Below are 14529 nucleotides of genomic sequence, written 5' to 3'. Positions count from 1 at the left end.
GGCTTCACATGCAGGAGGTTGTGGGTTTGAATCTTGAGAGGTGCATTAATTTTTTTTAGTTTTAAATCTTTATTGAAATGATTTTGAATATAATTTTCATTCAGTTAATTAGTTTCAATGTAATTTTATATTCCTATTCCTTTTGCAAATCATTTTAATCACCATATGAACTTTTTCATTTGTTTCATTTTTTCTTTGCATCATTTTTTTCCACTCAGTACTCAATTATTTGAATATTCTGACCAATCGGCTCCAAATGACAGACAAAATAATCTGTTTATATTGATTGTGCGATGGCGTGAAACTTTTAGTTACAAGACATACAATTTTTTCTGCCCAGTAATCACCATACAAACATTTAAAACATTGCCTAAATTCCTATTGCACTAGGGACAAAATAACACTGATTAAGATTTAACGAAAGAAGGGTTTATTAGTAAAACGAAATTCATGTGAAATGAGGAATAGACATAATAAACACAATTCCCGGCACAAAAAAGTAGGATGACAAAACAAAAGAGATAAATCAAAATATCACACAAAATTAATTAAAAACATATGAACAAAGATTTCAAGTTGAAAAAGAATGTTAGGAACAAAAATGAGAGCAAAAGAAGTTGATATTATGTTTACAATGATGTGACAAAGAAATGAAAACAAAAAAAAATTATGTAAATCAATTAACTGAACAAAAATGATCAACCTCACTTTCTTAAAAAATCTTATGCACCTGACGAGATTCAAACCCCCAATTTCCTAAAGGAAGCCCTTACCCTATTCATTAGACCATGCAACTTTTTTAACGTTATTGAGCATCATTCAAAATTCTGATCTTTTTTCCTTTTTCAATTATGTGTAAATGAAGGCCCACCACAGTGAATGGGTCATGCAAAAGGTACTAACAAATCTACGGCCTAGGTGTACACACCATGGAGGTACATGCAGACGGACCCGGATGGGAGGTGGTAAAGGGAAGGACTCCAGTTCAGACAGAACGGATCACACGCGAACTGCAATCGTTAGCCCTGACCTGGGACACCAATGCGGGAGACGGACTGCCATGGGTGGAAAAAGGAGACGGTAATTCGGATGCTCAGGAGAACTACAAATGTGTTCAACGTAACTGGCGAGCAGTTGTGAACGTCGGATCTGCAATGGAGGGACTCCCGCCTCCATAAGGACACTGGTCAACGGACTTGTTCTAAAAGCTCACGTCACTAGGTGAACGCCACAGTGGTTCACTGGGTCGAGTACACGCAACGCTGAGTGTGCCGCCAAACCATAAATAAGGATCCCATAGTCAAAGCGGGATTGAACAAGGGCTTTGTAGAGCTGCAGCAGAGTAGAGCAATCTGCTCCCTAGGTGGTGTTGCTCAGGCGGTGGAGGGTGTTGAGGTGCTGCCAGCACTTCCCCTTAAGCTGACGAAGGTGAGGTAGCCAAGTCAATCAGGAGTCGAAAACCAGTCTTAAGAATCGGTATGTCTCCACTACAGTGAGTGGATCATCATGAAGGTAAATTTATGGTTCCTGATGAACAGTACGATGCTAACAGAAGTGCATGACACACGACTTAGTGGCCGACAACTGGAAGCCGTGGGCGATAGCCCATGACTGCGCCTTATGGATGGCTCCCTGTAGGCGCCGCTCGGCAACACCAGTACTGGTGGAGCAGTACAAAACGCAGCAGTCGTCTGCATACAGAGGGTGAGACTGACGGCCCTACAGCTGCTGCTAGACCGTTAATGGGCACTAAAAATAGTGATACACTCAATACAAAGCCCTGCGGGACCCCATTCTCCTGGATATGAGGGAAACTATGGGAGGCACCAACTCGGACACGGAAAGTACGGAACTACAGAAAATTCTGGATAAAAATAGGGAGCAGGCCTTGGAGACCCCACCCGTATAATGTAGCAAGTATATGATGTTGCCAGGTGGTGTTATACACTTTGCGTAGATCAAAAAAGACTGCAACAAGGTGTTGGCTTCACACAAGTGACACAATGAGGGAAGCTATTTCACAACAGCACGACCGCAAAGTTGCAAAACAGTTTTCACTGTTCTCAATGGTCATTGCCGGCACAACTCCTCTGACTCTTGTGGCTATTCTCTCAATACTATCCTTCCTGGTATGCTAAAATGATACAAAAGATGCAATCAAATCAAACACATTTTGTACTTTCAACAATTAAGATGATACATACAGTATCAAAAGCAAAATCATATGCACATTTACATAAAACATATAAACACAGAATTAAACATGTGCAGATGTACCTTATTGTGGGACAGCGTATCTAGAGGATCATATAGACACCTTTCCCAGCTGCACACCTCAATAAGCATACTTATACTTACTTTGTTCCATTCCATTTTTACAATAAGAAGCTATCATTAGACATTTACTTTTTCTGAACAGCAATACAAAAAAGAGAACCTTCATTTGTTTTGTTACTGCATTTTTTAAAAATTACTCACTGAAAAATTGTAGAACATATCGCACAACAGCCAAAGAGTAAGGGTCCATGTATTTCTCGTCTACTGTCCACCAGTGAAAACAGTAACAAGCCGACAGCCCTCCAAAGAGCCGTGTTTTGTGCATGCACCTCTTCTACTGCACATGTATGAACTCACAGCAGAATAGAATGGTTCCTATTTCTCTCTAGCGGATAAACCATCTGCTAAAACCGCAGCTTCACTCTTTCTTGTACACATGAGGTGTTCCGGAATATCAGCTTTACAAATGCTTTTGCATCCCCTGTAAAGAGTCACTTAGTCATTTGCCTGTTCAAAATCCGAGTTCTGCTGCTGATACAGATCATTTGGAGAAGACAATACATCCTCAGCTGACTTATCAGAAAAGGGCATAACCAAGCTAGAAAACCTCCAGCACAGAAACACCATGTATCTTGGACTCTCGACTTTGGGGGGGGGGATCAAGAACAGCACCAGGGCAACAATAATAGCTCAAAAACCTTCAATCAGGGAAACATTATTAATCAGACATTTTATTACTCCTTGTTTTAAACAATCATGACAGTGCTCCGGTGTGCCCCAGCCTGGAGAGGTGCACCTTTAGCAGGTTGCCTCACAGCTATGGTCTGCTCAGCCAGAGCAGCAGTGTTAGCAGCAGCTCACAATGCAGATGGGGAAGAGCTATCCACGACGTAGTGCACTGAGGCACTCGGAATTGCGCCAATGACCCACTGCAGCGGAACTGGCTTTCATTCACAATCCCCGCACATGCAAGCAGCAGCGAACAGTATCGGCCTTTACTCGCCCAAGCTAGACGAGTAAATAGCTGCAGTGCGCTGGGCCCGAACTGTAGGCCATCAAGATAGGAGGCTGCAGCGGGTCCACAGATCGGAAGGTCCACAGATCGGAAGGTGCTCAGTCAGCAGCTAGGCCAGCTCTTAGCAGAACTAGAGTCGGAGTGGTAGCTTGCAGACTGATGTCACCTTGCTGTTGGCGTAGCTCTCCACTCTTAGATGGTGGCTGCCAGACCGCATACGCCTATCTAAAAATTAGAGGTATTCATACGGACTTTGCTATCCCCCGTTGTGCAACAGTTTTGGTTTCTAAAATGTAAAACTTAACAGTGCCCTGTCTTAGCCATATGGCAGTCAGGGCACTGATACCACAGAGGCCCTGCCTTCTGTTACGCCATCACTATTACACCTCTGGTCTGAGGTAATCGCTCAGAACTGTGGAGCTGCTGCTTCAACAGGTCAGGCTTGTTGCAATTCTGTTATCTAGCCCCATTCTGTTTCCCTTCCATGGGCTCCCTACATAACCAAGGGCAGCATTTGAATGTTAATCAAATAACCGAGTAAAATAATGCCACTCTCCATTACGGAAGATCGCAATCATTATGGAGAGGATTAAGGGCCGAACAATAATAGGCGTAATGACAGACAAGCACCAGCCTGGCCATCGGAGTTAAACTAAATAAAGTTTTCATGTCACTCAAATTGAAACTGCATTTAAAAAGTCGGTACTTTTCACTATTAATATGCACCATGATACAGATTATGATCTAAGAGGTGATAATGTGAGAGTGTTAAGTAATTACTGAAGATGTGCTAATGTCATGTCATCAACATTAAAGTTCCCAGTATTAATTATGCTGGACTTTTAAACAGCAGGAGTCAGATCAAAGCACTATTCAATAAACTGCCTCTACAGTTAAGTTAGTCTGCACATATCCTATCTTTTCTTGTGAGTGTCATACCATCAGTGATGCGAGAACTAGTAGCAAGCTTGTTAAGAATAAAAAATACTTGAAGTTTTACATTGAGAGCAAAGAGTGTGAGCGAAGTTTCCTGGTAATTCAACTGTTATCCGTTTGGTGTACCTTAGGGACACACTGGATGACAGCGAATAAATGTAAAGCGGATTCTGCTGTGAATAAGTTATATACATCCAGAAAAGGAATGAGGAAAGAATGGTTGCATTTATAGGATGGATAAATCAGAAAGAGATTAGTGCAATGTGTGTGAATTTATACTATTTTAATGTGGATAAGGCGAGAGCTGCACCCCATCTATGTGGTAACGAGTACGTTACAGAAGAAGGCAACTAGAAGGAAGAAAATACAGAAACTCTTTTCTGTCAGATTTGCAATAAATTCAAGAAATATCTTACAAAAATTGTTGTAGGTGGGTTCATGGGGCAACTTTTACAGCAGAAATGATTACAAAGGTAGGAGAAACATACAAGGATGTTACAGAGGTCAGAAGTGTGAAAGAAGATGACATCGGGTGGTGTAGCATTGGTTGTCAGTGTGACAAGCTCTCATTTGAAGGCTTGACTTGAGAAAGCCATAGTCACACCTGAATACTCGAATGAAGTATCAAGGATGAAGTGGAACCTGAGACAGGTTACTGGTATGGTCTCTGTAGAATTTCGTGTTGAAACCAATTTTCTGACCACAAATGCCTGGGTTGTATGGAATTTTGTGCTTTGTGTAGATAAAGCATTGATTATGGATGTGGGTATACTGTTGTTTGATGTGGACCAAGGATGAGAGACTATAAACATGTTCTCTGCTGACAAAGGCTCTGCCACTGAGTTGTGTACATGGGAGATTGATTGGCTTTCACTGCTTTAGAATACTTACACATGCCAAACTATACCTCATTATCCTATTCTTTACATCAAGATTGAGATGCAGACAATCTAAAACCCGCAAATCCCTTCACAAGGTCCTACAACTGCCGTTCACCCCTCAGGACCCACATACCACTACTTTCCACCTACAACTTAAAATAAAAACAAATGTCCCAAGTATGCCATTGCAGCAGGCTTGACAGCTCCAATCAAACTATCTCAGCCCTCTACTTGTTTTTAAAATAAAAACTGGCCTTTGTTTTATTTGTTCCACACACATTTTGCCTTTTACTTTAAGGCTTCTTTAGTGGAATCTAGAAAAACACATGTTCTGCTTTTTATACAAATAAGTGATTACTTACAGTTATTCAAGTTTTTTGCAGGCATCCTTTTCCTCACATCTGGTCGCATACTGGAGGTCGCACTACAACTTAACTTATGAAACATAAGCACATTTTCATGCAACCATTGAGAGGCGAGAAAAAGAGAATAAATTTCTAGTGCCAAATTGAAACCATTCTTTTTTAAAGAATATGTGACAAATCACGAGACTGTGAGGCACAGCTTAAATAGCTGCAAGTGAAACTGCAATGAGCTGCTGTTACGTTTATAATCTTGTCTGTCACAAATATGTGGCAGTTTTTTTTTCTGTACATATTACAAATTACAAGTTTGTTGTTAAAGCTGGGACCTAAAGGCACAGGTCAAAATAAATTAATGATCTTGGTTGTCAAAATATTTACCAGTTTCTTCCACATGTGCTACAATTTCGGAGGTTGTGGTACAGTGACCTGAAGATGTGACAATTTTCCTTCGTCTCTCATTTTAAAACATGTTTACTGCTCTCTGACTGACTCTGTATAACCCACTGCTGCCACATTCCCTTTCCTATGTCAATTCTAGTGTGGAATTGCAATTCTCTGCCTTGAGTCATGACATCATGAGTTTATAATGTGAAGGATGTAAGTGGCTTGTTATTAAATGTTGTATGTGGTTGTCTTAATAACTGGTGTAATCTATTCTTTTTATTCCGAATTTGTCACTATTTCTGAGTGTGTGTCTAGGCAGGAACCTAAGAGCACATCTGCAAGAGAACCAAGCATGAATCACATTTATAATCTTAATTCTCAGAAACTGAACTTTACCAGGTAGACTTCCAAAATGTAAATTAGATACCAATTTGACTGGCAACTCTTTAATCAGGACAGAATTTGTTTTAAAAGATTAATGGAGGGAACCAGTGTAAAAGATATGCAATAGATGACAATATATAAAGCACCCAATGATCTACAAAAGAGTACATACGAGTAACTTAGCTTCACTGTGAACATGAAAACCAAAGTGGTAGTACATACTGTGCCTGGACTATGGTATATATGTTCTGAGATCACTTCTCCTGCCTCGGACATATGCCCACCACATGACACATTTCTGATAGGATATCGAAAACAGAATCTTATTACTTCCACTGTTTATTTCTTACAAGGATCTTTGTACTTCTATGAAGCTGCTGGTGTAGAGCCTACCAAACAGTTATCTTAATCCTACTCCATTATTGCAAAACCTAAGACTCTTTACCACAAATTACATCAACAAACTAGTCACAGGCTCACATTGATTAACTGTATCCATCTCACAAAAAAAACGAACTTAATCAACAAACCCTCCTTCAAGAGGACAAACGAAAATCCAAATACCTGGGCTGCAACAGCAGGAAATTGCAAACTCGGGTGCTTAACCACCAATGCTTGAATTGATACCTTCAAACAAGATCACAGAAGACAAAGTGAGGCACACATAACAAAAAATTTGTCAAAAAAAAAAAAAAAAAAACACACACACACACAAATTAGTGAGAATGAATGAACAAGTTTTATGCCAGGATTTTTTTTTTTCCCAGATGGCTACACAGGACTGTTTGAAAATACAAACGCACTGACAGAACCCTGTAACAACTCTCAATAAATGGTTTGTAGCTACCTGATGTTCAGGGTGTAATGAAGTGGAATCGTGGCATAGGTAGGTTAAGGGGTGGAACTGTAATCACTGCAAAGCTTCTATGAATGAGCAACAAAACATTCTGATGGTGTCAATCGTCTTTTTACTAACTGGCGTGGTTTCACGATTAGGTGTAAGCTTTCAAAAAGTTGAGGGACTGTAAAAATAGTTCAAAGCTGCTACATTGTGGGCTGATGTAAATTTGTTCATTTGTAAACCCAGAAGACTAAGCTGTTGTTGAAACTTCTATATTATTCCGTAAGCTATCCGTAACAGAAAAAGAGTAATACATTAACTTCATTTTAATACAAACCATACTGTATGTACATGTACACAGTCATACTGGACCCATAAAATACAGGCTACATTCAACTCAATACTGACCATGAGCTTCCACCATATCTGCTATTGTTCTGTCTTGTTTAAAAACCACTATATTGGTACTGGTCAAATGAAGAAAGTAAATCAGTCTTCTCTTAATATGTTAGAATTAATTTCATAAAAAGATTCTGCTGCTGATCGCGTCACAAACTCAACGTCACTATTAATAAACGGTCTGGGATGTACAACAACGCCATCAAAGAAACGAATGCGATTATTGTAACTAAAATGAATGTAGCTAAATGAAATATTCTGCATAATGCACTGCCAATTTATTGTGATCCCTAACAGTTGTGCCCAAACGATCACCATTAATTACAGTCAAATATTTTATGACAATGGTTGTCAAGCACCGTACTTACGTCCCCAAGGTGTATGTACTTATCAAGCATGCAAAACAGTTACTGTATTTTCGCCAAATAAACTTACCACAGTGTTCCATAATAATCCCTGCTTGCTCTGCTGATCTGGTGTTAGCCTGACATAGTTATTCGTAACCATAGTATTGCCCGAAAAATCCCAGTAAGGTATAGTCATTCCAGAACCTGTCGTGCAAACGCTTGATTAAATTACAATTCAAAAACCAACATATAATCGCATTTATATATTAATTTGTTCACCTTGGTAAGGTTTTATAAGAGAATGTTCTCTCTTCATATAGTCCTGTGTATTCCATTCTGCCGTTATACCACAGCTGAATAGCAGTAAAAAACTAAAAGTTAACACGTATTTCGAAGCACTTTCTATACTCATGGTATTCACTAAACTTTTATTCAGCTTCAGCGGCAGATACACATTAAAACCAGTAAAATGTCATGTGAAAAGAATTAGTCTTTATAAAAATCCAGCAGAATACTTCTACACAGCGCAGTTCTAAAACACACGATGCAGAAGACTACACGTCGTGAAACACTTTTTATTTTTACTGCTACCGAAAAATGTCAAAAGCCCGCAATAATAACAATGTCGCAACACACAATCAAAATCATATAAAAAGAAAGTAAAAAAATATGCAAGTTCAGTATATCCAATGCGCACTGTACTCGACCTAGCAGTGACAATGACAAAGATCTTCGATCTTTTCTTCTGTGTACATGGCACAGTCCAAAGATGAAGTTCACACTTCACAGATTTATGAGCATGGAGGTATAAGGATCCATGTTTATGAGTGAGAAGGCATATCATCACTGGAAATCAGACACCGATCGACGTTGGCAGCATATCTGAACGATTCGCACTTGATGGAACGGAACAGGACGTTCCAACATTCCATTGCATTTCTAATTAGTGGCATCAATGCAGTGCATCAACGAATCAGAACGGAATGGGAAGTCAACGTCAAGGTTTCTCGGGGGAACGACAAGTCAATGTAAAGGTTTGTTTAGGTAGTATACTAAAGTGATTAACGTTAGGGGAGAGGGGGCCCTCTGAACCACAGAGCACAATGAATCAGGTAGCTTAATTTCAGTGTAAGGTGGTAAATTATTTTTTCCTCTGTGCATATGTTGTCAGTACTGTTCTATCGACTGTCATTTGTTTTCTGCAGGATCTAGTTCCCACCATTAGTGTTGTACTGGTGATGTGTTAGTTTCACAATAGTGAAGTAATTTTTGGAGACGTAGATAGATTGAATTTTGTTCAATCCTTTGTCACCAAATTTTAGAGAAAGTATGTCATTTTATCAATACTGTATTTTTATGATATAGATATTCAAATATTAACAATGTTCATACATAACCTCATATGAGCTTTGTTTGAAATATGTACTGTTGGGGCACACTGAACCAAGCTCTCCTGGGGAACAATGAGCCATGGTTTGTTGTGCCCCAGGGTAGTCCATTGTGCCCCAGGAATATTTTAACTTTCCAATACAAGCACTCTGTACTTTATTTCCTTAGCATGGATAAATACATATGTGTAGATATTTAAGGCATTGAAATTACAGACGTTCAGCAGTCCTGTTTTATACTATCAAGTTTGAAGATGGTTCGTTTGTGCCGCAGAAGGACGGACAGAGTTAAAACTGACCACGGTGTTATGCAAGAAGCTGTACAGGATGTTCTTAATAAGGGTAGGCAGTTCGCCAAGCAGCTAAATCTCATTCAATACCTTACCCTACTCTTCGACAATATGTTCAAAACATTAAATGAGGTTCCAGTGAATGATTGACACCAAACTATGAAAATCGAAAGGTATTTTCTGTGGAGCAGAAGAAAGAATTAGTGGAGTATTTGTTGCATTCTTCTAAGATATGCTTTGGTGTTGACACTAAAACATGCAGGCACTTAGCAAGTGAGCTGGCTGTGAAAACTCCTGAGAACTGGACAGAGGGAATGGCTGGTGTAGACTGGTTCTATGGGTTCATGAAACGAAATCCCAGTTTTAAGTATCTGAACCCCAGAGGGCTGTAGCTTATCCAGAGTAACATCGTTTAATCGGTATACCGTTTCGAATTTCTTCAAAAACTTGAAAGACCTGTACCAGAGATACCCTACTTTCGCTGACTGTACAAGGATTTTCAATCTGGATGAAGCAAGTACCTCAACTGTACCTGATAGGCTTCTAAAGGTAGTAGTGGCACAAAAGGGCAGTAAACAGATTTCTCAATCTACTAGTGGAGAATGTGGTGTCTTAGTGGCCACCTGTTTCATAATCAGTGCAAGTGGTTCAAAAATGGCTCTGACCACTATGGGACTCAACATCTGTGGTCATCAGTCCCCTAGAACTTAGAACTACTTAAACCTAACTAACCTAAGGACATCACACACATCCATGCCCAAGGCAGGATTCGGAACCTGCGACCGTAGCGGTCACGCGGTTCCAGACTGAAGTGCCTAGAACCACACAGCCACACAGGCCGGCAGTGCAAGTGGTACTTTCCCCTGACCCCAGCAATGATATTTCCTCCAGTATATTTTAAACAACATATGATAAGTAATGCACCAACAGGTACCCTGGGGTTAGCAATAAAGAGTGGCTGGTTGAATAGTGAGCTTTTTGTGGATGTCGTGAAACATTCCATCCACAAATTCAGTAGTAGCAAAGACAATACTGCGCTTCTAATTTTAGACAATCATGAAACCCATCTGTCAATTGAGGTAATAGATGTAGGAAAAGCCAATGGGGTCATTATGCTAACTGTACCCCCACATACCTCAAACAAACTGCAGCCTCTAGATGTAGGAGTGTTGCCTTCATTCAAGGGAACTTATTACTCAGTATTAAATTCAAAACTCCTACACAAAAAAGGCACTCCTCTCACTACTTATGATGTAGCTGTATGTGTCAAAATTGCTCATGACAGATCAATGACACCCACTAAGATATGTTCGGCCTTCAAGAAATGTGGAATATTTCCATTTGATGAAGACATCTTCACTGACGAAGACTTTATGGTCAGTGAAGTAACAGACAGGGTCGTGGAGGCAAACAGAACAACTTCAGATGTTAATTCTCTCCATCATGTCAAGGATGCACGATCTGCAGGACAAGCTTCAGTCGATGTCAGCCAGCCACAAGATGTGCAGCAAGCAGGACCATCTGCAGTACTTAACACCCAAATAGCTTTTCCTAATGGAGTTTCTCCTGAAATAATTCGAGGATATCCAAAAGCAGAGAACAGAAAGGAGAGCAATAAACGTACGAGAGGACGAAGTTTAATTGTAACTGATACACTGGAGAAAGATTTGTTGCAAGCCACAAAACATCCCAATAAAAAGGTCAACCAGAAGCTTTATGAGCAGGTATCAGCTGACAACATTAGTGAGGCGCATTATGAAGATAATGATGCCAATGTGGATGTTTGTGGTGAATCTGAGCACAACTTTGAAGACATGAGCAAATTACCAGAAACAGATGATTTCGTTTTGACCAAATTTGAACTGAAAAACAAAACACCAGTTTACTATATGGGGAAGATTTTGAAATCGAAGGATGATGCAGGAAACTATCAGGTACACATTTTTGAGAAAAAGTGAAAAAATGAGAGTGAAGTTTTATTTTCCTCAGGTAAAGGATGAAGCTTTTGTTCCAGCTAGCAACATACTTTACATGCTCCCACGACCTGCTACTGATGGTGTGACAAAGAGACAAAAATCATATTTCAAATTTGGAATCAGGTTCGAGTCCATGGATGCTCCAAAATAAGTTACATGACTGTTGTGCCTACAGATTTAATTATATGATCTACCCATGGAATATATGCTAACATTATGTTTAAAGTACATTTACAATTACTTTGTATGCTAAATAGGTTCTTTCAATGAATGTGTTTAAAGTTGTTCATTGTACCCCACATGTGGGGCACAATGAACCATTTACCAAATTTTCTTCAAAGGCGTGCAGCTAAAAAACAATTAATGACAATGCAGTCATATAAGGCCATTTGATACTTGAACGATTAAACTGTAATATCTGTAAATCACAACTCGGTAATAAAATTATTGCATGAGTAACACGAAGAAATATTTTTTATGGTTCAATGTGCCCCACTGTCCCCTACAATACAACAGGTTATATTACGATACGTTGATAATTTTTGCTTTTGGACTGTTTAATTACAATTGAATGAAACAAAGTTTTCCTGCCATACGTGTTGTGCCTTTATTCTTTATAGTATATAGTTTAATTTTGGTACAATGTATATATAGGTTATAAACAATTGTAGTGGTTGGTTCTTCTGTGACGTAATAATAATTTATAATTCTGCTTACAGGGTCTGTGGATGTTGTTTTACATGTTATGTTTTTGTGCCATTGGGACGCTGTTCTTCTTCTTATAATTGTCATTTGAAATTTTGTTTTCCAGATTTGTAAGTAAAATTTTAAACTATTACTACACCATAGATAAGCCAACCACCAGAACGGTGTATAACCTATATATCCATTGACCTAAAATATAAACAATATAGTATAAATAAAAATATGTAGATAGAATAAAGCCCATAATTGTATTTCATTCAGTTGTAATTAGATGACCCAAAAGTAAAAATTATCAATATACACTAATATCACACGCTACTGAAGATGACGGAACTGCAAAAGTTGAAGATTACAGGTTAATGCAAGTGCGAGAGAACCCATTCCAAATGTGAAATGCTGGTACATTAACAACTGGTGTAACCACAAACATATTGAATGAGAGCACCCAAACGTGCATACACTGTGGTGTAGAGGTGCTGCATGTCATTTTGTGGGATGAAGTTCCATACCTGTTGTACTTAGTAGATCAATACAGGGACAGTTAATGCTGGTTGTGGTTGATGCCGGAGTTATCGACCACTGATGTTGCATACATGCTCGATTTGGAGACAGAACTGGTGATCGAGCTCGCCAAGGCATGTTGACACTCTGTAGAGTGTGTTACAATAGCTGTATATGAGTGAGTGTTAATCTGGAATGCTGTTCATTAACGACAGAACAACAGGTCGAATCATAACAGTGAAGTACAGATTTGCAGTCATGGTGCATGGGGTAGCCACGAGACATGCTATTGCTGTCATACGAATTCACAACCAGGTTTATGTCCAGAGTGTCTAGGCTGCAGACAGGTTAATTGCATGTGCTGGTCTGACCTCCTCTTAACCAACATGCGACCATCACTGGCACTGAGGTAGAACTGGGTTTCACAGAAAATACAACAAACCATCACTCCACTCCACCCTCCAATGAACTCTCGGTTGGGGTCAGTGGAATGCAGGCTACAGGGAGTCTGGCTCAGAGCTGTCCTTGAAGTAACCGCTTTGTAACAGTGGTGCCAACTGCTGCTTGAACTGTATCTGCAGATGGATGCGATGTACCACAGCCATACACCAAAGACGACAGTCCTCCCTCTCGGTAGAGCCATGTCGCTCCGGAGCCAGGTCTACTTGCAACCATATCTTCATGTCACCACTGCTGCCAGCAAAAATGTGCAGTGCCTACATTCATGATAAATCTTTCTGCATTGTTGCTGAAGGAAATCCGGTTTCTTATGGTCCTATTACATGACGTCATTCAAAATCATTAAGTTGTTTAGAACAGCGTCTCCATCGTCTTAAAAGCGTTCTTGACTGACAACGACCAATCTTAAAGGTAACTATCGCTTACAACCATGACAGCATATATTTAAAGCAAACCTGATTTGCATCCTCACAGAGGAACTACTTGCGCCACTCTTATGCGAATGGAGCGAAATTTGGATAGGTGTCACACATACTAACTTTCATCTCCCACAATTCCTTCTTATTGTTGGGATTTTTTTCCATCGGTGTAGTATTTTAATTAACCTATACTCGCAGTGCTCACTGATATTATAGCATATGATTTCGTGTTCTTGTCCCTTCACAACACTATTTTATTGTTTGCTTTGTGTTCATGACACATTACGAACATTCCATAACAACTTGGACATGAGTGTTCGGTAGGCTTTTTGAAATGATGTGAACAGTCATGGAACCCAGCAGGGGCGGTATCTGTCATGTTCTAAATGCCATGCAAGATATTGAAAATTGATCTATCACTGATTTTCACTTTTTCGTTTTTCATCTCGAGTCTGTTAAGGTTGTCTTGCCTATTTTTATATAAATGAGTTGGTCAGTTTCGAGATGTGTCACGACATAAGAACTAAATTTTGAAAGTGACACAAGAAACTTATTATATCCCATAGAATTGGTGGTTACCTGCTGAATATTTGTTAAGGGACATCGCTTTGAGACTTAAAAGGTAAGCATGATTTCATGATTATCCTGAAAGTAAACCTTTTTCTGTTACTAAAATGATTGTGATGAGACATTTTTTAAAAGTTGATGATCTAAAATTACATTCTTGTACAATTAAATCTGGCATGTATCCATCAAAATGATCAATGAGATAAGAAATAAAGCAGTAAAATAGTTAGAAAACATATTTTTATTCATGTATCAGTAATGTTAAACTGATACTGAATGTGAAAATTCGATTTAGGATAAAATCAGAAATGAGAACAGTACTATTTACAAACAAAAATAATCATTTGCAAAGAGCCTTTGAGGAATCTTGCTAGAGAATGAAAATGTTCAACATA

General features: G+C 39.2%; 1 protein-coding gene across 1 annotated transcript in view; it reads right to left on the bottom strand.

Annotated features, from left to right (window-relative positions):
- LOC124787772 (vesicular integral-membrane protein VIP36) overlaps nucleotides 1-8563 on the bottom strand; it is an 86383-nt gene extending 77820 nt beyond the window's left edge. Inside the window, exons 1-2 of the mRNA XM_047254661.1 lie at nucleotides 8109-8563; nucleotides 7918-8033 (exon numbers count right to left, since the gene is read on the bottom strand). Of these exons, the coding sequence (XP_047110617.1) occupies nucleotides 7918-8033; nucleotides 8109-8241 (249 nt within the window). The 5' untranslated portion in view covers nucleotides 8242-8563. The remainder of the gene's footprint in view (nucleotides 1-7917; nucleotides 8034-8108) is intronic.
- Nucleotides 8564-14529: the final 5966 nt, after the last annotated feature.

This window comes from Schistocerca piceifrons, chromosome 3 (assembly GCF_021461385.2).
Source record: "Schistocerca piceifrons isolate TAMUIC-IGC-003096 chromosome 3, iqSchPice1.1, whole genome shotgun sequence".
Lineage (NCBI taxonomy): Eukaryota > Metazoa > Arthropoda > Insecta > Orthoptera > Acrididae > Schistocerca > Schistocerca piceifrons.
Note: the sequence above shows the minus strand (reverse complement) of the source record. Positions and strands in the feature narration are given on the sequence as shown.